General features: G+C 41.5%; 1 protein-coding gene across 2 annotated transcripts in view; it reads left to right on the top strand.

The window, feature by feature from the left end:
• Window positions 1-18791: 18791 nt before the first annotated feature.
• LOC126284699 (fatty acid-binding protein, muscle-like) overlaps window positions 18792-24278 on the top strand; it is a 28985-nt gene continuing 23498 nt past the window's right edge. Inside the window, exons 1-3 of one of the 2 annotated variants that reach the window (XM_049983830.1) lie at window positions 18792-18929; window positions 20866-21146; window positions 21360-21448. In XM_049983830.1, the coding sequence (XP_049839787.1) occupies window positions 18848-18929; window positions 20866-21146; window positions 21360-21410 (414 nt within the window). In that variant the 5' untranslated portion in view covers window positions 18792-18847 and the 3' untranslated portion in view covers window positions 21411-21448. Of the gene's footprint in view, window positions 18930-20865; window positions 21147-21359; window positions 21449-24278 lie in introns of those variants that run through there. The other variant, XM_049983829.1, reaches the window with a different exon arrangement.

Below are 24278 nucleotides of genomic sequence, written 5' to 3'. Positions count from 1 at the left end.
TTCTAAAGTCGAACTGTACATTTGATAGCAAATTATGTGATCTAAAATGATGAATTATCTTTACATATATAGCCTTTTCAATAATTTTAGGTGACACTGATGGCACAGAAATACGCGTATTATTGTCTACGTCATCCGTTTCTCCCTTTTTATAATGCAGCTTTACTACTGAGTACTTTAATCATTCAGGAAACTGACTATTCCTAACGGAAAAATTACAAATAGGGCTAAGTACAGGGCTAATATGTGCAGCACAGTACTTTAATATCCATGAGAGTCTTTGGTGTTCAGTGATTTAACTATCGACTGAATCTCCCTATTGTCAGTATCACAGAGGAGTATTTCAGACATTAGTCTCGGAAAGATATTTTCCAAGAGAGTTATATGATTCCCTGTAGAAACTAAATTTTTATTTAATTCACAAGCATTGTTAAATATTGTGCATAGATCAGATTTATCAGTAACGGAAATATTTTTACCACGAACTGACCTTATATCGTCGATCTTGTGCTGCTGCTTCCTTCACAAGTGACCATATGGTTTTAATTTTATACTGTGGATACATGCAAGAAGTTCGGAGTGAAGTTCCGTTTAATAAATGTATGGAAGTGAGCTGAGTATGGATGAAAGAACATTTGGAATAGCTGTTACGTATTTTGTCGAATGACAAGTACCTTCGTTATGTACTTTTGCAGGTTTGGCTGATGTGAATCACGCACCATAATGTTGGTAATGACTGTTTGAGACTGCCGTGTAATCGTTTATCACTGGAAATGAGTCAACCTGTGCCTGATAATGCCAGTTTGAAAGTCTAAAGTTTCGCCGTTAAGGTGATTTTCAGTGATTAACTTAAAGATATGTGACCGACAAAGAGATTACGAAGAAGTGTGGCACTGACGAAGATAACGACTTCGTGCAAGCGTGAGAATATACACGTTATTAGAAGGTGGAAGTGTGGAAGTTGTTCCATTGCTGTTTCGTACGATAGTTTCTGTGGGCAACAAACGTCGATACGTTTCTGAGATAGTTGAATAATAGGACTAATTTAAAAACTAGATGAGAGTCTTTGTTCTGAGAACATAAAGTAACATCATAAGGAGTCTGAGTTCTCGGAGCGATTAACGTCACCAAACATAAGAACATATAAAGACTCATACTACCAATTTTCTTGTCTCACTGGCTACCACAGAGGTCATGTAGACCACACGTAATTTACAGCGGATATGTAGGCAGTATTTTAATAAATTTACATGAAAACATACGTTACAGTTGTTCAGTGTAACAGGAATGATCCTGTTTTCATAAATATTATTATCAAGGAAAGGAAAAGATATTGTGGTTCATTGACCCAAGTGATACTCAGTACAAAAATACATGAATAAATTTTAGTGTGATGTCAGTATAAAACTGAACAAACCATCATTGGCTACAATTGACTCAGAGTGAGAAAATCATGTATGTTGAAAATAGTGGTTTTGAAGTAAGGGAGGTATGTATTTGTAATGAGCTTATGGGGTCATACTGATCGCAGTGGTACTAGGGTCCTCAAATCGATTCTTCCATCATATCATGGTAAAACAATTTCATAACTGTAGTTGAAAAGCAGACAAAATGCCATTTGTTCCATTAACATTTAGTACTAACAAAGCAGTTTTCGACCCGTTATACTATAATAACAATTGGTCGGCATTCACAAGACACACTGGTGTATAAACATTAGACCATGGAAAATAAAGATATTACCAACACACAAAACCTTTGGACAAACAGTCGTCTCTCCCATGTAAAGAGCATTGATGTACATTACGAATTCCTCCAAAGACTGAGATGTGTAGTGACTGGGTAGCTTTCGTAGGATTACAAAGGGCCTCCTGTTGTCAACTACGCAAGCGGGGTATACGGCATGGCTATTCCCATCATTTTCTCTCCCCACAGAAGTGTAACTTGAAGCGGAAATTTATCGACTTGAGCAGAGGCTGAAAGTTGCTCATTCCTTTTCTCTGCAGAGAAATAATTGCAATTTTGAGTTACTAACGGAAGGTGGGATATGCACGAAAGTGGCTGCTTGACTTTTTCAATTATTTCTGTTGTGTTTTTGTTCCGTAATGACCTTCTTCTATCAGGCTGGTGGAAATAAGTGTTGTCACCAGATGAAACTATTTTCGTCCAGACATAAGTTAGGTTTCTTTGATTGCTCTGAGAGCAGAACACATGAAACACTAGTTGACATTATTACACAAATGAATAAGATAATTAGTCAATTTTTAAGCACTTCTTGGCACAGGAGTATTTGATAAATTACAACTGTCGTTGAGTAGCAGATCATCGTTTGATGCACTAATTAACAAACTGTTCTCCTGAGTTACAAACTTCAAGCTTTACTACGGTATAAGTTTATCAGAAACTTCAACGACTCGTTGTCCACACAATACGATGTCGACTCCTACACATTAGATCACAAACTTGGGTTGAGCTCTTGCAAAACTGTCACTACTATGTATTGTCTTGAGTGTGAGCGCACTGCTGTGCTAAGGGAGAAGCGTGGTTTTCCTGAGTGCCACCCACTGATTGTTGTGGATTCCAGTGAGTCCACCCCTACTCTCTGTTGTATATCGATTCACGTTGCCGACTTTGGTGTGCCACAGCGATCTCTGGACGATACCACAATTAGTATCACACGAAACATGTCAGCATGCATCGCTGTTCCATGGTGGAAGGATCATGGCCCACTAGGACTGGTTTATCGTGCAGTGAAATTGCTGCCGGCGTTGGCATGGATCCCACCAAAGCCATACGAATATGGAATCGATTGGTTCAGGAGGGCTCCACGCAGTCAGCGTCAGAAAGACAAGACGTATTGTTCAATCAAGGACGGAGGCTCGTACAGGCATGTCATGAGCCAGCTATCTTGCTTCCTTGCAATACATGTATCCCCATTGGCAGTGCGACGTGATCTGGAACACCAAGGATTGTCAGCAGGGCGAACGTTGTTTCGTCTTCCCTTGGGGTGGCAGCGGACAGCCGAAGGTCGACAATGCTGGGCCCAACGTAACAGTGGTGAAACGGGTTACATAATGTCATCTATTCAGATGAGTAATGGATCTGCATACAGCATACGGATGTACACATTCTTGTGTGATAGCTATTAGTTTGCACCTGAGTCGAAATGCTTTGTGACGAAATTACGAGTACGTGCTGAAACGTAATGTCTCCAAATTTAATCACATATTTTATTTGTTTATTTTATTTTTATTTATTTTTCAACCAATTTATTGATACTGTCACTAAAACGTTTGACTTTGTCGACGGAGCCAGTACCTTATCTTTGCTTACATCGCTTCATCACTAACAAAGTGAAGTCCTCGAAGGTGTACTTCAGCTTTTGGGAACGGGTGAAAATAGTATGGGGCCCAGTCGGGATTGTATGAAGCATGATCGATGTCAGGGCGCCCAAGGCGTCGGATTCTTGCAGATGTCGCGGCGCTCCTTTGTGGCTGGAACTGTCATGCTGAAGGAGAGGCGGCGAACTCATGTAATTCGAAAACTGATTACAGCACGTATCGATATAGTTATGTTTCACACTGCCATGTTACAAGCTACAGTTCAGAGCCTCCTAGCGGCAGAGGGTTGCAAATTTGTTAACATGAATAATAAGGATGTAGAATATTAATAACGTTAGTTGTATTTAAAATGCGTTTAGAGTCTTCTCATAAGATTTAGGAGGCGTTACATTTCACCATGCCGTCACAGTTTGATGGCTGAGGTCTCCGTGACACTACCTTTCTACAAGATAATGCAAGTGTGCAAGCAAATCTGAAGATGCTCTCTTCTCTCGAGTGAAAATGGTAACAAAGCAAATAGCATGCCACCTACGCAAATTCACCTGTAAATTACATATTTCTGAAAATATAACCAGGCTCTTACATATGACGCAGATTATATTTTCCTGGAGGCGCGGGATTAGCCGAGCAGTTTAAGGCGCTGCAGTCATGGACTGTGGGGCTGATCCCGGCGGAAGTTAGAGTCCTCCCTCGGGCATGGGTGTGTGTGTTTGTCTTTAGGATAATTTAGGTTCAGTATTGCGTAAGCTTAGGGACTGATGACCTTAGCAGTTAAGTCGCATAAGATTTCACATTTTCATGATATTTTAAATTTGTTGAGAGATTACCATTAAACGTGAAACTTTACCTCTGAAATGTAGCAAGGAATGTTGAATTGAGCTCGGTATTTAGGAGCAGCTTAATTTAGAAAATGATTATAATTATCTTTTATTAATAGAATTAAATTTTTGGTATAAGTAATAATATGTGAATAAATTGTAGTTACAATACATTTGAAACAACATAAAGCATGTAAAAATACAAAATACACATTAATATTTGATGGAACGAAATCTAAAATACATTAAGGGAATACTGAAATTTTAATAATAATAATTGTTGTAATAGCTACAGAATGACGAAGAGGAAGAGGACGCATAATGGAAGTGGTAACGTTTCTCATCAAAATCTCATGACTCTGTGGCATTAAGTGCTCATGTGGGCATGATTAAAAAATGTTCATATTTTAATAGATGCTTTAAACTTCGTCAATTGAAGTTCGAAAGTAGCGCCTTCCACACATATAATCTCTCTTTCTAGCTTTTGTTATCACCGCACTGAAGCACATTTCCACTTAGTGGGTGGATAGGAAAATGAACTGAAGTTAGTGATAGCTAAAGAAACGCATGGTGGTCGCTCGCATATTTTACGATTCAGTCGACCAACTGCTCTTGCAACCTGTGAAGAGGTTTTCCTCAATTCTGGGCTGTTTTAGTTGTAAGAAAGAAACATTTGAGACTCTATATGTAAGTACGCCCTATTCTTCATGTGTAGGAACTTGGCGACTGGAAGGGCGGCCGAACACGTGTCACCATGGGTTATAGTCATCGGTGAAAAGCTCCAGTTACGCTATAAATAAAGATACCACACCTTCAACCTCGGCAAATATCATTTGGTATCTTCCCCGCTATGTGTGGGTCTCTTGCGATCGTCAGAATTATCTGCAACAGCAAGTAACGTCAAAACATGCTGTTTCAATAGTTTCAGAAAGACTTGTGTCATTCATCCGAAGAATATCGACAACAGTATAAAAATATTCGAAGAAATGTGATTAATATTGTTATAGGATGCAACAGATCTACTACTCTTCGGTCGTCTGGCCTGTTTTGGAGTACTGCTGCTCGGTGTGGGTTCCTTACCGTATAGAATTAACGGAGTTCATCAAGAAAGTTCAGAGAAGAGCAGCATTTTTAGTGTTACCGAGAAATGGGGGAGAGAGTATAACGGACATGATACAGTATTTCGGGTGCACGTCATAAAAGCAAAGGCGCTTCTCGTTGCGGGGGGATCTTCTACGAAATTTTAATTGTTAACTTTCTCCTCCGAATGCGAAAATATTTTTTGATTCCTACTTATATAGGGAAAAATGATCATCATACTAAATAAGGGAAATCAGAGCTCGCACGGAAAGACACAGGTGTTCCTTTCTCCACGTGCTGTTCGAGAGTGGAATAATAGAGAATTGTTGTGAAGGTGGTTCGATGAATGCTTTGACAAGCACTTCAGCGTAATTTCCAGAATAAGCACGTAGATGTAGATGTCCCCCACCATCATGAGCCATGGACTTTGACGTTGGTGGGGAGGCTTGAGTGCCTCAGCGATACAGAAAGCCGTACCTTATGTGCAACCACTACGCTGGGGTATCTGTTGAGAGGCCTGATAAACTAGTGGGTCCTGAAGAGCGGCAGCAGCCTTTTCAGTAGTTGCAGGGGCAACAGTCTGGATAATTGACTGATCTGGCCTTGTAACACTAACCAAACGGCCTTCCTGTGATGGTACTGCGAACGGCTGAAAGCAATGGGAAACTATAGCCGTAATTTTCCCCCAGGGCATGCTGCTTTACTGTATGGGTAAATGATGACGGCGTCCTCTTGGGTAAAATATTCCGGAGGTAAAATAATCCCCCATTCCGATCTGCGTGCGGGGACTACTCAAGAGGACGTCGTATCAGGAGAAAGAAAACTGGCTTTCTACGGATCGGAGCGTGGAATGTAAGTTCCCTTAATCGGACATGTAGGTTAGAAAATTTAAAAATGGAAATGGATAGGTTACAGTTAGATATAGTGGGAGGAGGCAGGAGGCTGGTTAAAATGGCTCAAATGGCTCTGAGCACGATGGGACACAATTTCTGACGTCATTAGTCCCCTAAAACTTAGTACTAGTTAAACCTAACTAACCTAAGGACATCACACACATCCACGTCCGAGCCAGGATTCGAACCTGCGACCGTAGCAGTCCCGCGGTTCCGGCAGGGATTAGTGATCATGATGTTGTCATTATAACTTCGGCTGGCGGTGGCAGAAGGAACAAGACTTTTGGTCAGGTGAATACAGGGTTATAAATACAAAATCAAATAATGGTAATGGAGGAGTAGGTTTTAATAAGCAATAAAAAATAGGAGTGCGTGTAAGCTACTACAAACAGCATAGTGAACGCATTATTGTGGCCAAGACAGACACGAAGCCCACACCTGCTGCAGTAGTACAAGGTTATATGCCAACTAGCTCTGCAGATGCCGAAGAAATTGATGAAATGTATGATGAGATAAAAGAAATTATTCTGATAGTGAAGAGAGACGAAAATTTAGTAGTCATGGGTGACTGGAATTCGAGAGTAGGAAAAGGAAGAGAAGGAAATGTAGTAGGTGAACATGGATTGGGGGTAAGAAATGACGAGGAAGCCACTTGGTAGAATTTCGCACAGAGCATAACATAACCATAGCGAACACTTGGTCCAAGGATCATGAAAGAAGGTTGTATACATGGAAGAAGCCTGGAGATACTTGTAGGTATCAGATAGATTATATAATGGTAAGACAGAGATTTAGGAACCAGGTTTTAAATTGTAAGACATTTTCCAGGGGCAATTGTGGACTCTGACCACAATCTATTGGTTATGAATTGTAGATTAAAACTGAAGAAACTGCAAAAGATGGCAATTTAAGGAGATGGGATCTGGATAAACTGAAAGAACCAGAGGTTGTACAGAGTTTCAGGGAGAGCATAAGGGAACAATTGACAGGAATGGGGGAAAGAAATACAGTAGAAGAGAAATGGATAACTTTGAGGAATGAAGTAGTGAAGGCAGCAGAGGTTTACATAGGTACAAAGACGAGGGCCAGTATAAATCCTTGAATAACACAAGAAATACTGAATTTAATTGATGAAAGGAGAAAATATAAAAATCCATTGAATGTAACAGGCAAAAAGGAATACAAACGTCTGAAAAATGAGATCGACAGGAAGTGCAAAATGGCTAAGCAGGGATGGCTAGAGGACAAACGTAAGGATGTAGAGACCTTTGGAGAAAAGAGAAGCACTTGTATGAATATCAAGAGCTCAGATGGAAACCCAGTTCTAATCAAAGAAGGGAAAGCAGAGAGGTGGAAGGAATATATAGAAGGTTTATACAACATAAGAACTACTGACATCCGTGGGAGAGCCAGTCGTGACGAAACTCTACCATCTCGAGAGCAAGATGTATGAGACAGGCAAAATACCCTGAGACTTCAAGAAGAACATAATAATTCCAATCCCAAAGAAAGCAGGTGTCGACAGATGTGAAAATTACCGAACTATAAGATTAATAAGCCACAGCTGAAATATACTAACGGGAATTCTTTACAGACGAATGGAAAAACTGGTAGAAGCCGACCTCGGGGAAGATCAGTTTGGTTTCCGTAGAAATACTGGAACACGTGAGGCAATACTGACCCTACGAGTTGTCTTAGAAGAAAGATTAAGGAAAGGCAAACCTACGTTTCAAGCATTTGTAGACTTGGAGAAAGCTTTTGACAATGTTGACTGGAATACTCTCTTTCAAATTCTGAAGGTGGCAGGGGTAAAGTACAGGGAGCGAAAGGCTATTTACAATTTGTACAGAAACCAGATGGCAGTCATAAGAGTCGAGGGGCATGAAAGGGAAGCAGTGGTTGGGAAAGGAGTGAGACAGGGTTGTAGCTTCTCCCCGATGTTATTCAATCTGTATATTGAGCAAGCAGTAAAGGAAACAAAAGAAAAATTCGGAGTAGGTATTAAAATTCATGGAGAAGAAGTAAAAACTTTGAAGTTCGCCGATGACATTGTAATTCTTTCAGAGACAGCAAAGGACCTGTGAGAGCAGCTAAACGGAGTGGACAGTGTCTTGAAAGGAGGATATAAGAGGAACGCGAACAAAAGCAAAACGAGGATAAGCGAATGTAGTTGAATTAAGTCTGGTGATGCTAAGGGAATTAGATTAGGAAATGAGACACTTAAAATAGTAAAGGAGTTTTGCTATTTGGGGAGCAAAATAACTGATGATGGTGGAAGTAGAGTCGATATAAGATGTAGACTGGTAATGAAACATGGACGATAAATAGTGTGGACAAGAAGAGAATAGAAGCTTTCGAAATTTGGTGCTACACAAGAATGCTGAAGATTTGATGGGTAGATCACATAACTAATGAGGATGTATTGAACAGAATTGGGGAGAAGAGAAATTTTCGGCACAACGTGACTAGAAGAAGGGATCGGTTGGGAGGGCATATTCTGAGGTATCAAGGGATCACCAATTTAGTATTGGAGGGCAGTGTGGAGGTTAAAAATCGTAGAGGGAGACCCAGAAATGAATTGAGTAAGCAGATTCAGAAGGATGAAAGTTGCAGTAGGTACTGGGAGATAAGCAGCTTGCACGGGTAGAGTAGCATGGAGAGCTGCATCAAACCAGTCTCAGGACTGAAGACCACAACAACAACATGTAGATGTGGGAAAGCTGCACACATTCGTTGGGAGGAGAAGACCATAGGCATATTCATCACAATTTTGACTGAAATTACGGAAACATCTCTGTTTCGTAGTATGCACTTTCCACTATTTAATAATATAGCACCAATATTCCCTTAATTATTTTAAGAAAAATTTGAGTCTGTAAATGAAAAACACAATGGATTGTCGTAACGTTAACTCCAGTATATTTTGAACGGCCTATGTGTCCGCAGGTGCTGTTCTAACGAAAACATCAATATTACATTTAAAGTGCGTAACTGAAGGCTGAAGGATGGGCTGGAAACATATTAGCTACGCGCTCGGAATAAATGAAAATGAGTGAGAAGAGGTCCGACAGTCAGGCGCAGGAAGTTGGGCGTCACATAGCATGACGTCATTGTAACTAAATGGGGCGTGAAATGGGGCGAGCCCCGCAACACGACGCAGTTTAAGGATTGAGAAAAGACAGTATTCGTCGCTCAGCGAGCAGTTATGGTGCTCTGTTATGATGTTTTTCGGACGCAAAGCCGACATTAGGATGGACTGGCAACGGGACGAATCATCTGGGAACAGTGTGAAGGAAGAAGTGTGACTGGTGTAGTCCAGGAGCTTGTATTGCTCACAACACAATTCACGAACATGAAAAACGTTCCGAACCACTGGTCCGAATGACATGAGGTGGTTGACAACGGTCTGCTACGGATCAGGTGCGGCTACTTTGAACAACAGGCAAGAATGGAACCATGCGAAAGAGCTGCAGCAATAGCAACCACTTATAACAGAACTGCAAATCACGGAATCTCACCCTCCACAATGGCACGGAAATCTGTACGTTGTACTCCGTTGATAGCCACGCATCGGCGGCACCGTTTGGCGACGGTGCCAGGAGGCTACAGATTGGACCAGCGAGGTGTGGGGCCGCGTGCTCTTCTCCGATGAGAGCAGGTACAATCTGGGTAGAGATTCTCGACGTACCCTCATGTGACGAGAGATGGAAACACACAATGCACCAAGGAACAACGTCAAATATGAGCGTTTGGAAGTCCATGTGCTATGTTGTGAATGAGTACAATGCTGAATGGGCGTATTGATCTTCACATTGAACATGGTAACTCACTGGTCACATCATTGTGGTGCCGACATTATTTATATGGATGGCAACGCGCGACCGTATCGAACTGCACGGGTGGGACATCTCATTGACCAAGAGGCTAAACGGTGAATGGACTGGTATGTCCATTCTCCGTCTTAAATCTCATCGGACACTTGTGGGACGCGGTGGAGAGACGTACAGCAGCACATCCACGTGGGATAAGGACCGTGCAGCAGTTGTCGAGCGCGCTGGTGGAGGAATGGACCGCCCCACCACAAGAATTTCTTATCAGCCTTCCGACCAGCATTGGAGCACGTAGCAGAACATGCACTGCTGTCCATGACGATCACGTACCCTACCATGTGCAGCCTGATGTAAGGTCCAGGGCACCCTCACAATCCGCAGTGACTTAATTGTAATTGAGGTTATACCGATTATTCATTTTCATTCAACGTTACGCCAAGAGATGCATCCTTCTCACGACGGTTGTAATTTTCTAAACATTACGATATTACCTTTATTGCATCAAACATCTTAATAATATTATTTTCAACATAAAATTCGAACGTGAATTTTTACAACTCATAAGTTATACGAAGAAGCAACGATAAACATGAAACTTCCTGGCAGATTAAAACTGTGTGCCGGACCGATATTCGAACTCGGGACCTTTGCCTTTCGCCGGCAAGTGCTCTACCATCATTTTTTTTTAAAAATTTCATTCCCTTTTTTTAGGGCCTCCCATCTTCCCTTCTAGCCCTTCCATTCGCTCTCCTTCATGCGCATTCTTCGGCAAGCTTCAATGCCTCACTTTTTTTTATGGGTTATGAAACTGAATGTCATCTTCAAGACAATGTTAGAAAATTGTAATCCGAATAGATTACCGTGAAAATAACTCTCTCTATAATACTGTTGACTGCATTAACGGAACGCTAAACATTCTTCCATTAGAATTTAAACAAAAATGAGAGCGAAGCAAAAGTAAAAATTAAGAGAGGAAATTAAACTTCTTCATTGATGCACATCTTATGCATTACAATAGTTTTTCCCTACTGTTCTTGTGCTGTGGCATGACTCCTGCTACTTTTTGGGAAAACATGCTATTTCGGGGTTCTGTTGAGGCATTCACGGCTATCGTATCGGCCCTGGGGCACACGATGTCCCCACCATACTTCACCCTCAACAGCAATCCCCTACTTTGGCGCTCTATCTTGTTCCGTCGATTTCATATTATGTAGGTATTAAGCGAGGCCTTGTTTCTGAAACAAAATTTGCATCATATAGCCGAACTTCTTTTTATGGTCTTTGTTCCGGTATATTTTGAACTATTCGTCTTTCGTATATTCTCGATATTCTTGTAGATTGTCATTGCCTTTGTTGTTGACAATATAATTGACAAAATTTCCGAATACCCACAAGATGACATTGTTTTTGTGGTGGAAAGGAAACTTCTTCTGGGAAGAGTAAATCGTGTAGTGTGATTTCTCTTCCATCGGTCCGTTTGAGAAAATCAACTTGCAATACAAGGTCATTCCAAATATTCTTGTATCCATTACAGATGAAGTGATGCTTTAAGAAGTCCAAATTGTGACATTTTTGGCACACATTGGTTGCATGTTGTCCTATTGAATACAGTTTTTCATTGGTACTAATTATGTTGTTGACAACTCCGCACCATGACGCTTGCACCTCCGTAGTCTGTGTTTTGTTATTTATATTAGTCCATATTTTTTCCCAGTTTTTGTTGGGAGACTTCAGCTCCATTTTATTTTGGTTTTCGCGTGATTTTAACTTTTGTACTATATATTTACCTGTCCTCTCATTTTTGTCGGGTAAAATGCATGTCAAGTAGCTCAATTCTCCATAAAAATCCTTAATATGCTTTAGGTTGCAATTTATGTTGTGAACATCTACTGGCCGCTGCATGCTTCCGGGTTTAAGAAGGTCAAATAGAGCCGCAGTTATGCTGTTCGGCTGCGTCTCTATAAGTTTTAGCGTTCTTTTAATGAAGAGGGCAGTGTTTCTCCCACGAAGGTCTGTCAGCCCCAGGCCTTCGTTTTCGGGTCTCGATGCAGTCGTTCCTACTGCTACTCTAAAAATATGGCCTTTCCATACGTATCGACAGACTGTGCTCATTATAGATTTCTCTATGTCTGGAGGTGTTGGTAAAATCTGAGCGACATGTGCAGCTTTCGAAAGAACTGCACAGTTTATTAGTTTAATTCTTTGCCTGATATTTAAGTCTCTCGTTTAATGCAGTATTAAGCTGCCTCTGATTTTTCCTAACACCTGTTTCCAATTAGCAGCCGTTGTTCTTAAAGGGCGACTGTAAAAAGTTGTACACAAAGCAATGTGAGATCAGCAGGATTTTCCTCTCCCCTCAAGACGTCATTAACTACGTCCGTGAATTGGTAACCTATTAGGTGCCAAAAGGTCCTACAAAACTCCACAGGCAGGCCGTCTGGGCCGGGAGACTTCCGTGAAGGTGAAGATTTGGGTATACCAAAAACCTCGTCATTCGTAATTTCTAACGTTAAACCTCTGTTCTCCTCCTCTGTAACAACTGCCTCTATCCCGGAGTTCTGTGAAAACTCTTGTACTGAGTTGTCGTCAGTAGCATTTCCAAAATATAATTGCTGAAAAATCTATGTGCTTCATTTAAGCTATCCCTTTATTCTGTAAGGACTCTGTTATCTTCCGTTCTGTGGCTAGCAATAAAATTTCTTCTTCTGCTTCTTGTGTGGTATCAAGTGGTAGATGGAGGTGTTTTCTGCCTCCACCGTCGTCTAGTGTGTTATTTGATTTGTAATGCCTCCAAATATACCATCTTGATACTTATCATTTTGGCTTTAACGTTTTTAATATTGATAAAGACGTCTCCATTGTGTGTATTGACCACATTGCCCTCTCTTTGGCGTACGATATCAGCGCAGTTTTTATCTTTTTCTTAGCGGCCATAGTCCACCATTCAATAGTTGTTCTAATTTTAGTACGCATCCTTAAAACAGACTGCCAAGTTTCTTGTATCTTTAAAGCTAGACCGTTTTCAGAGAGGGTATTGATATTTAATTTCCATATTGGGCAACCCCAATACTTCTTTTGCCTGGTTAATTTGATGCTGCACCTCACTCCGAGGTGGTCAGAGAAGGCAGCTGGTATCACCTCGATATTACTGACTTTAATGTCTAAAGTGGGGGGTGACATATATTCTGTCGATTCTACTCTGTGTAGCGCCAGTGTTATATGTGAAGCGAACCAGCGTCGGACATTTTATTTCCCAGGCGTCAAACCACTTCATGTTGGTGACCAACACCTGAAGTTCTTGAGAGAAGTTAAAATTTGGACGCTGATCCTTTTTATTTAAAACTCAATTAAAATCTCCACCAATAACGATTTCTGCAGGGTTTTCTTGGAGGAGAAATGAAATGTCACTTTTAAAAAAGGCTGCCCTCTCTCGTCTCGCATTGTTGCCAGATGGTGCGTAAAGGTTTATAAAAGTGGTGTTAAAAATGTTGCAGCTAATTCCCCTCCCCGACTCTAAAAGGCACACGTTTGTCATCTCTACCCCTTATTTAGCAAGGATGGCTCTTCCAAACGCGTTTTCTGGAGCCACATTCAACACCTCTTTGTACCCTGAAACATACAATTCTTTGACATTAACTTCCTGCAGGAAGGCGACATCTGTATCTGACTGATATAGCAAATCCTTCAGTGCAGCTACCTTTGCTTGACGCTGAATTTCGTTTATGTTTAGGGTGGTCACAGTATACGTATGTTCCATTGTGAGACGCGTACAATGACTTTTATTTAGATACATACAGCATTATTTTATTTTACTTTTACCGAGCGAGGTGGCGCAGTGGTTAGACACTGGACTCACATTCGGGAGGACGACGGTTCAATCCCGCGTCCGGCCATCCTTATTTAGGTTTTCCGTGATTTCCCTAAATCACTCCACCGAATGCCGGGATGGTTCCTCTGAAAGGGCACGGCCGACTTCCTTCCCCATCACTCCCTAATCTGATGAGACCGATGACCACGCTGTCTGGTCTCCTTCCCCAAACAACCAACCAATTATTTTACTTTTATTCCATTGACGGTTTTCCTTCTTTTTTCCTTTTTTTCTTTCTTCTTAGAGTTCAGTATGACAATTTTTATAACAAAGTTCTTCCTCAAAAGCCCCTTCCGCCCCCATTGCATCGGTCTTATCCTCTTTTTCGTCCTCCAAATTAAATCGTGGCGCGGTGATGTCGTGTCCATGTCGTTGTCCTTGTCCAAGTCGGGTTTCTTTGTCCATATCTGATGTCGCATTGTCATGCAAGGGTTCAAATGTTCCGTGTGGCGTGTCAGCCCGTTCTTGTCTCTTGTTCCGGTCCGAAGACTAGCCGACCGCTTCCTTTTGTGTATCTTCGTCCTTCTTTTCGGTCTCCTGTATCTTCCTCAGCCGCTTCCTTAAAGGAGGGGCCAAGTTCTCTGCAGCTTGAGGTGCTCTTCGTCTCCTTTTTATTTTTTGATGACTTCGGTGAAACCGTCAGTGAAACCTTTGGTGAACTTTCTGGCGAGTTCATGGAAGGTCGAGGAGAAGTCACCTGTCCCGCCTTCGTGGCGGAAGATTTTTGAGCTCCGTTAATTTCGGAGTCGGACGTTGCTGCTGTTTCTACGACACGTGAGATGGGTGGTGTCATTGGTTAGTCTTCTTGCGCCCCCCTTTTCCTTTGACGTTTTCTGAACCCGTTTGTGGTGTCCTGTCATCTGTGTGGTTGTCATTTATTTGTTGCATCACTTCCTCTTTATGTCCATCCACTGTAGTTCCCTCAGGTATGTTGGCCCTTTCGTGTGTAACTACCGCTTCGTACTCTTAAAATGTCTACATCAGGTATTATCGATGAAGCTTGTCGCTCGTTGGAAGAGTTGTCAGACTCAGAGGGCAAGCGCGGTGTGCTCTCAGTGACGTCATTACTGGCCAGATTCTGATTGTCATCGTTAGTCAACTCTTCGGTGCTTCCTGTTTCCGTGCGCGTATCGGAAGGTCCCGCCTGCTCGCCCATATTCTGTTGATAGGGGGGCTGGATACCTGCCGCGGCAGCGTACGTCACTTGCATGCTAACAACTTGTCCAGGGACCGCCGCCTCGTTGGTCGGTAACTGAGAAACACGCCTTCTACTGCACTCACTTCTGATGTGCCCTGTGGCGTTACATAACGCACAAGTCCGTGGCTGCCCATCATAAATTATGAGAGAGCGATAGCCACAGATATTCAAGTAAGAAAGGATATGTCGTAAGAGCTCAAACTCCATTCAAAACCGGAAACATATACTGCTCCGACCATTTTTCTGCAATATTGGATATAACTCTACCATAGGGCTGAAGAGCAGCATTGATTGCTCCGGCAGGGACCTCGAACGGCAGTTCGAAAACTCTCACTGTTCGAATGCCTAGCCCAGCATGGGAAACAAGAACGTCACTAACGGTTCCGTCTGCATGATTAAATTTCATTTTGCTACCACACTTGTCAGCTATCTATGAGCACAAATCAGAGGAAATCAATTTCAAAAAGACAGAATTGGAAACAAAAGAATGATGAATGTCAATAATTTCGTCTCCTGTGATCTTTACTGTTTCTGAAAGCCACCTTTTGATCTGAAAAGCCTTTGGTCTGAAACATAACAAGGGAGTAGCGTGGCAAATTGTTGTATCCTGATCAGATTATGAGTTAGGAGGGTTTCGTGGCTTCGTGGGAGCTGCTTATTCATGGCACATGGTGAACAATGGACGAACTCTTGTCGTGATCTCTAATTCAGCCACGTCCAAAAGACATAGCAAAGTTCTAATTCACTTGAGCTCATTTCTCACTATATTCGCAAACCACATTCATGCGAAAGTGTAAATGCGAGTTTCTGTATACAAGCTACTCCTTTCAAACCATCTACACTCGTAGTCCAGACACGTCTGAACTAACAAAATAGTGTGAACGTGATATAGAATGTAAATACATTACTCAGACCCCACAAGCGAAGTATATTCAGAGTTGTCCATTGATAGAGAACGGGCCAAATATCTCACGAAATAAGCATCAAGCGAAAAAACTACAAAGAACGACAGTCGTCTAGCTTGAAGGGGGAAACGAAATGGCGCTATGGTTGGCCCGCTAGATGGCGCTGCCATAGGTCAAACAGATATCAACTGCGTTTTTTTATATAGTAACCCCAATTTTTATTACATATTCGTGTACTGCGTATATAAATATGAATATTTTCGTTGGACCACTTTTTTCGCTTTGTGATAGCTGGCGATGTAATACTCAAAAACGTATAAGCACGTGGTATCACGTAACATTCCGCCAGTGCGGACGGTATTTGCTTCGTGATACATTATTCGTGTAAAATGGACCGTTTAACAAATGCGGAAAAGGTCGATATCGTGTTGATTTATGGCTATTGTGATGTGTGATATGTATGCTGCTCGGTATTCTGGACGACATCATCCAAGTGTTATTTAAGGAAACAGGAAGTGTTCAGCCACATGTGAAATGTCAGCCACGACCTGCAACAAATGATGATGCCCAAGTAGGTGATTTAGCTGCTGTCGCAGGTAATCCACTCTTCAGTAGTAGACAAATTGCGCGGGAATTGGGAATCTCAAAAACGTCGGTGTTAAGAATGCTACATCAACATCGATTGCAGCCATACCATATTTCTATCCACCAGCAATTGCATGGCGACGACTCTGAACGTCGCGTACAGTTCTGTCACTGGGCACAAGAGAAATTACGGGACGATGACATTTCTTGCACGCTTTATATTTAGCGACGAAGCGTCATTCACCATTCACGAAGCGGTAACGTAAACCGGTATAATATGCACTATTAGGCAACGGAAACTCCACGATGGTTGCGACAAGTGGAACATCAGCGATCTTGGCGGGTATGTATGGTGCTGCATTATGGGAGGATGGATAATTGGCCCCCATTTTTTCAATGGAAATCTAAATGGTGCAATGTATGCTGATTTCTTACGTAATGTTCTACTGGTGTTACTACAACATGTTTCACTGTCAGACAGAATGGCGATGTACTTCCAACATGATGGGTGTCCGGCAGATAGTTCGCGTGCGTTTGAAGCGGTATTGAATAGCATATTTCATGACAGGTGGATTGGTCGTCGAAGCACCATACCATGGCCCGCACGTTCACCGGATCTGACGTCCCCAGATTTCTTTCTATGGGGGAAGGTGAAGGATATTTGCCATCGTGATCCACCACAACGCCTGACAACATGCGTCAGCGCATTGTCAATGCATGTGCGAACATTACGGAAGGCGAACTACTAGGTGTTGAGAGGAATGTCGTTACACTTATTACCAAATGCATTGAGGTTGACGGACATCATTTTGAGCATTTGTTGCATTAATGTGGTATTTACAGGTAATCACGCTGTATCAGCATGCGTTCTCAGAAATGGTAAGTTCACAAAGGTACATGTAGCACATTGGAACAACCGAAATAAAATGTTCAAACGTACCTATGTTCTGTATTTTAACCTATCTCTTACCAATTTTTCGTCTAAAATTGTGAGCCACATGTTTGTCACCATTACAGCGAGCGTAAAAAGTGGTCCAAGTAAAATACTCTTTACATACTACACGAATATGTAATCAAAGTGGGGGTTCCTATTTCAAAACACACAGTTGATATCCGTTTGACCTATGGTAGCCCCATCTAGCGGGCCAACCATAGCGCCATCTGGTTTCCCCATTATAGCTAGACAAGTTTCGTTCTTTGTAGTTTTTTCGTTTGACGCTTATTTCGTGAGATATTTGGCCCAGTCACGATCAATGGACCACCTTGTATAAAGTCTGGCTTATGAGTCCTCCGGGAATCATTTGGTTTGGAACACGTTTTAGTTGTGCTCTTCAGTGAAAAGATTGGTCTGATGCAGGTCCTCCACACTAATCTGTTCTGTAAAAGTCTCTTCATCTTTGTACAACTATTACAAACTACACACATTTCAGACTGCTTACTACAGTGAATCCTTGGTCTGCCTCCACAATATATGCCCCCTTCCAATCATTACCATATTGACGATCGTTGATAAGACGTGGCATATCAATCGGTATCATCTTTAATTCAAGTTTTGCGATAAATTTCCTTTCCCTCATGAGCCATCCGATCTACAAATCTAGTCTTCATCTCATTCAAATCCTCCTACTCCTTCTACCCTGAAATGTGTATCGTCCGTGTTTTACCTTCGCACCGGGTTTAACTTCAGACAAAGACTTCTGATCTTCATAAATACATATTTGATGTTACTAAATTCTTATTTTTTAGAAATGTTTTTCTTGATATTGCCAGTCTGCTTTTGTATCATTTCTACTTTGGGTCTCGTCAATTAGATTGTTAGTTTACTGCTCAGTTAGCAAAGCTTTTAGTGTGCCATTTCGTAATCTAATTTCCTGACTTAACTAAACTCCATTACCATTGTTCTACTTTTGTTAATGTTGAATTGGTAACCTCTATCAAAACACTATCAATTCCTTTCAGGTATGTTTCTTTCTTGCAAAGCATATTATGAAGCTTAATTCTAAGGCGTAGAGTTTACATGCAACGTTAATGCAGCGTTCTCTTACACGAAGATAAAAAGTTAATCTCATGGAAGAAAGCACTTAAGATATATTACAATAGCTTAACAAGGTGCAACAGCATTATCTCTGTAACCGTCAGATGGAATGAATCGGAACTTTGTACGCGGGAAGTCGTTACGATACAGCAGGAAGTTTGCTTATCTCTGTCAGTCACACCTGCACTCGGCTTGCAGCGGTGTACCGGTATAAAAGAGCTTTTGCTGGATCACAGGGCATGAGACTTCCGAAGTCACCCAGCTACAGCCGACATCAGTAGAACCGCCTGCAAAATGGTGAAGCAGTTCTCTGGGAAGACCTACGAGCTAGACCTGGATAGTCAGCAGAATGTTGAGGCCATGTTTGACGTCTACGGTGAGTAGAGACTAGCTAGATCGTCGTATTACGTGCTCATTTGCTGGTTTCTTTCTAATGCTAAAAAAAACGTTATTGTCGCTGTTGAATACTAGAATACACGCTGTTTAGCCGACCTTGTAAGACAGCGTATTTATTGAGAGATAGATTCGCGATCAGGAACATTTGGGTTCCAATGTCCATCAGGTCAGGCAGCTTTAGAGTTCCTGTGGTGTTCCTGTGGCGTGTGGAGCTCACACTCCACAGTTACGTCCAAGTCCTCACCAACATTGCCACTACAAACGAGAGAAACACAGCTGTTATTCGTAGATTTTGCGCAGGTCAAACGCTTCTAGCACTGCAAAAATCAGATTAGTGTTCTAGTTATAGCAACAGTAGCTATAGCTTATCTTCACTCCAGAATTCAATTGCTTCTTTATAGTGTAGCGTAACGTTACTATTAACAAACGTTCTGTGAGGGTAACATAGGATCTGTATCTTCAGAACCTGAAACATAATCACAGGACGATATAGATAAGGAAACAGCAATACAATGTAGTCAGTCTCCATGACAGCTGCGATTCGGATCTAACCCCTACATCTTCGTACATTCTCTTATTTATTTCCACTTCCTATCTCCACCTTAAATGTCTTCAATTTTATGCTCAGTCCATATCTTACAGAAGCTATGGACATGAACAGCATAAAACATCACTAGAGCTGTTATTCTTCAAATGGGTATTGTTCATCCTAACTGCATTGTGCATATTGTGATTGAATGTCGTGGTTGTGTATGTATAATTATTATAACAGTCATTGTTTCTTTTGTCATTAACTGGATGTGCACTCCGTCGTAGTATATGGACTGTAGACCATCCAATTCTAACAGTAAACAAATAAGTGCAAGTCGCCAAAGTGCAAGAAGGTGACAGTGGAAAACTGTTTTTCAATGCTCCTTAAACTCTGAACAGATTTTTCACGGTGTAAAGACGCAGTTCAAAGTCTAGAATTATTCTTCAGTAATATTCCCTAACAAATAGTTAGTGAAGCTAGTATCTTTTCTGGTAATGCCTAAGAGGTCTGTTGGCTTCCCTGCAATACTCCAGAAGTCCAATGTCGTACCGCAAGTTTTTACGATGGTGCTCAGCTTGGAACCGATATTCTGAACCCTAGCATTAAAATAAAGTTTCATTGTTAGATTTAGCTATCAAGGGGAGAAAAAAGTAACTTTTTAGTTGTACTAACTTTACAGCATGTCTTAATTTGACTATGAGACATCCACAATTACGCATTAAGTGAGGACCTGTGACATGACAGCGAATCACTTGGTGAACGGATGGAACTCTTTGATACGAGTCGGTTTTGATTGTCATCGTGTTCCCCTCATCTGTTCTGTGTTTCATCGTCATCAACAACACACACATAACACATATTACTATGCATACGAATCCAGGAGTCCATAGTTAACTAAAATATTTACTTGCTACTTCGCTGAGGAAATGTGTCATTGTGCACGAAGAAACAAAACCTGCCAATTTGTTGGTTGGACCCATTTGTTATGGAAACTGTGCCACAGTAATTTATTTATTAGCTGATTGAATTACCTAGAGATCACAAGGTAGTATATACTTCAGATCATTCCAATTACTCCTACGATGCTCAACTGATTATGTTTGTTTCAAAACATTTAGTTGTGGAGAAGGCACATGCATATAGCACATACGATTACAAAGAGTGTGGAAAAATTAAAAGAGGTGTCTGGTTTCTGGTTCTGATTCTGGATGTAGTTTCAAAATAGCACTGTGCTAAAAGTTTGCAGAAAGAAGTACAGGCAAATTACCTTCTGTTTCATTCTGTCGTCAAGATATGTACTGAGAGAGAATAACTTAGTAGGATACCTTCCCCTAATCCAATGGCAATATTTTGTGTCCATATGCTACGTGTACTTATTTTGCAGGGGTGACAGACCCAGCCCACAAGCAGGTAGCCCTGAAGACGAAGGCTCGAGTGACATTGATTGTGGATGGCGACAAGTACACAGAGACAATCCAAACAGGGAACCACCAGACCAGCGTCACTTTCCGTCTGGGAGAGGAGTTTGCAGAGGAGATCCTGGGCCACAAGTGGAATAGCTCCGTTTCCCTCAAGGACGACCACACGCTGCTCAAGGTCGAGAAAGGCGAGGATGGCAAGACCGTGACTCTCGAGAAGAGCTTCAGCTCTCAGCAGCTGGTCGTGGTATGTCATATCTGTAGCTGTCCTTACTTGTCTAATATAGAATTTTTTACAGGCTCATCAGCCACAATATCAAAGTTCTCTTGATTTAGACATTAATTTTGAGATTACTCAATGGGAATAGTATTAATTTCATGTCTTTTTTTTATCAGCACTTGAAATGATTCGTTCACGTTTATGATCTGCACTAATGTCTCGACGTACTTTATGTTGCAGACTTACACCTTTGGAAGCGTTTCGGCGAAGAGAATCTACAAGGCTGTTTAAGATATTTCATTTTGTGTTCTAATTTATTTATATTGCTGTATTACTGTAACCTTAAAAATAAAATTTTCTATATGTAAATCAGGATTTTCTCTTTTATTTCCTAGATGTGGTATCTAGATATAATATTAAATTTCAAATTATGTTACTATACCTTGGAACGAGCAAAGGGATGTAACAGAAGAAGAAATGACTGTTGAGATAGAATAATAGAGTTCTCTGTTTTTCAGCAATACTTACTTAAAATTAAACTTGCACAGATGTTTACTACTATCACTGATGAAGGTGCAATATCATACACTTACGTAGAAACTCTACTCGAGATAATTACACAGGATTGTACAGATCTGTGAGTGCCATTAGTTGCGAGTTCATACTAGATCATTGAACAGTTTCTTGCATTCCTTATTATTTTTGAAGCATTTCGGTAGGCATAAATGATAACCTGAAATCAGAAGTTCCAAAAAAGTTAGGGATGCGAGAGGTGTAAAATCAGTGACAGAAGAATGTCATGCAAAGTTGGGAGAACCTACTGAGACCATAGAGGTTCCACTGACTTTAGTAAACTAATGGAGAGACGTCTATAGACGTTAAAGCAACCTCTGGCGTACCACAGGGGAGTGCTATGGGACAATTGCTTTTCACAATATATATAAATGATCTAGTAGATAGTGTCGGAAGTTCCATGCGGCTTTTCACGGATGATGCTGTAGTATACAGAGAAGTTGCAGCATTAGAAAATTGCAGCGAAATGCAGGAAGATCTGCAGCGGATAGGCACTTGGTGCAGGGAGTGGCAACTGACCCTTAAAATAGACTAATGTAATGTATTGCGAATACACAGAAAGAAGGATCCTTTATTGTATGATTATATGACAGCGGAAGAAACACTGGTAGCAGTTACTTCTGTAAAATATCTGGGAGTATGCGTGAAGAACGATTTGAAGTGGAATGATCATATAAAATTAATTGTTGGTAAGGCGGGTGTCAGGTTGAGATTCATTGGGTGAGTCCTTAGAAAATGGAGTCCATCAACAAAGGAGGTGGCTTACAAAACGCTCGTTCGGCCTATACTTGAGTATTGGTCATCAGTGTGGGATCCGTACCAGATCGGGTTGACGGAGGAGATAGAGAAGATCCAAAGAAGAGCGGCGCGTTTCGTCACAGGGTTATTTGGTAAGCGTGATAGCGTTACGGAGATGTTTAGCAACTCAAGTGGCAGTCTCTGCAAGAGAGGCGCTCTGCATCGCTGTGCAGTTTGCTGTCCAGGTTTCGAGAGGGTGCGATTCTGGATGAGGTATCGAATATATTGCATCCCCCTACTTATACCTCCCGAGGAGGTCACGAATGTAAAATTAGAGAGATTCGCACGGAGGCTTTCTGGCAGTCGTTCTTCCCGCAAACCATACGCGAGTGGAACATGAAAGGGAGGTAATTAAAGTGGCACGTAAAGTGCCCTTCGCCACACACCGTTGCGTGACTTACGGAGTATAAATGTAGATGCAGATGTAGCTGTAGAATGGCAAATCACTTCAACTAGAGAACCATTTGTGTGCAGTTCTGTCACTGGGCACAAGAGAAATTACGGGACGATGACATTTCTTGCACGCTTTATATTTAGCGACGAAGCGTCATTCACCATTCACGAAGCGGTAACGTAAACCGGTATAATATGCACTATTAGGCAACGGAAACTCCACGATGGTTGCGACAAGTGGAACATCAGCGATCTTGGCGGGTATGTATGGTGCTGCATTATGGGAGGATGGATAATTGGCCCCCATTTTTTCAATGGAAATCTAAATGGTGCAATGTATGCTGATTTCTTACGTAATGTTCTACTGGTGTTACTACAACATGTTTCACTGTCAGACAGAATGGCGATGTACTTCCAACATGATGGGTGTCCGGCAGATAGTTCGCGTGCGTTTGAAGCGGTATTGAATAGCATATTTCATGACAGGTGGATTGGTCGTCGAAGCACCATACCATGGCCCGCACGTTCACCGGATCTGACGTCCCCAGATTTCTTTCTATGGGGGAAGGTGAAGGATATTTGCCATCGTGATCCACCACAACGCCTGACAACATGCGTCAGCGCATTGTCAATGCATGTGCGAACATTACGGAAGGCGAACTACTAGGTGTTGAGAGGAATGTCGTTACACTTATTACCAAATGCATTGAGGTTGACGGACATCATTTTGAGCATTTGTTGCATTAATGTGGTATTTACAGGTAATCACGCTGTATCAGCATGCGTTCTCAGAAATGGTAAGTTCACAAAGGTACATGTAGCACATTGGAACAACCGAAATAAAATGTTCAAACGTACCTATGTTCTGTATTTTAACCTATCTCTTACCAATTTTTCGTCTAAAATTGTGAGCCACATGTTTGTCACCATTACAGCGAGCGTAAAAAGTGGTCCAAGTAAAATACTCTTTACATACTACACGAATATGTAATCAAAGTGGGGGTTCCTATTTCAAAACACACAGTTGATATCCGTTTGACCTATGGTAGCCCCATCTAGCGGGCCAACCATAGCGCCATCTGGTTTCCCCATTATAGCTAGACAAGTTTCGTTCTTTGTAGTTTTTTCGTTTGACGCTTATTTCGTGAGATATTTGGCCCAGTCACGATCAATGGACCACCTTGTATAAAGTCTGGCTTATGAGTCCTCCGGGAATCATTTGGTTTGGAACACGTTTTAGTTGTGCTCTTCAGTGAAAAGATTGGTCTGATGCAGGTCCTCCACACTAATCTGTTCTGTAAAAGTCTCTTCATCTTTGTACAACTATTACAAACTACACACATTTCAGACTGCTTACTACAGTGAATCCTTGGTCTGCCTCCACAATATATGCCC

This window comes from Schistocerca gregaria, chromosome 8 (genome assembly GCF_023897955.1).
Source record: "Schistocerca gregaria isolate iqSchGreg1 chromosome 8, iqSchGreg1.2, whole genome shotgun sequence".
Lineage (NCBI taxonomy): Eukaryota > Metazoa > Arthropoda > Insecta > Orthoptera > Acrididae > Schistocerca > Schistocerca gregaria.
Note: the sequence above shows the minus strand (reverse complement) of the source record. Positions and strands in the feature narration are given on the sequence as shown.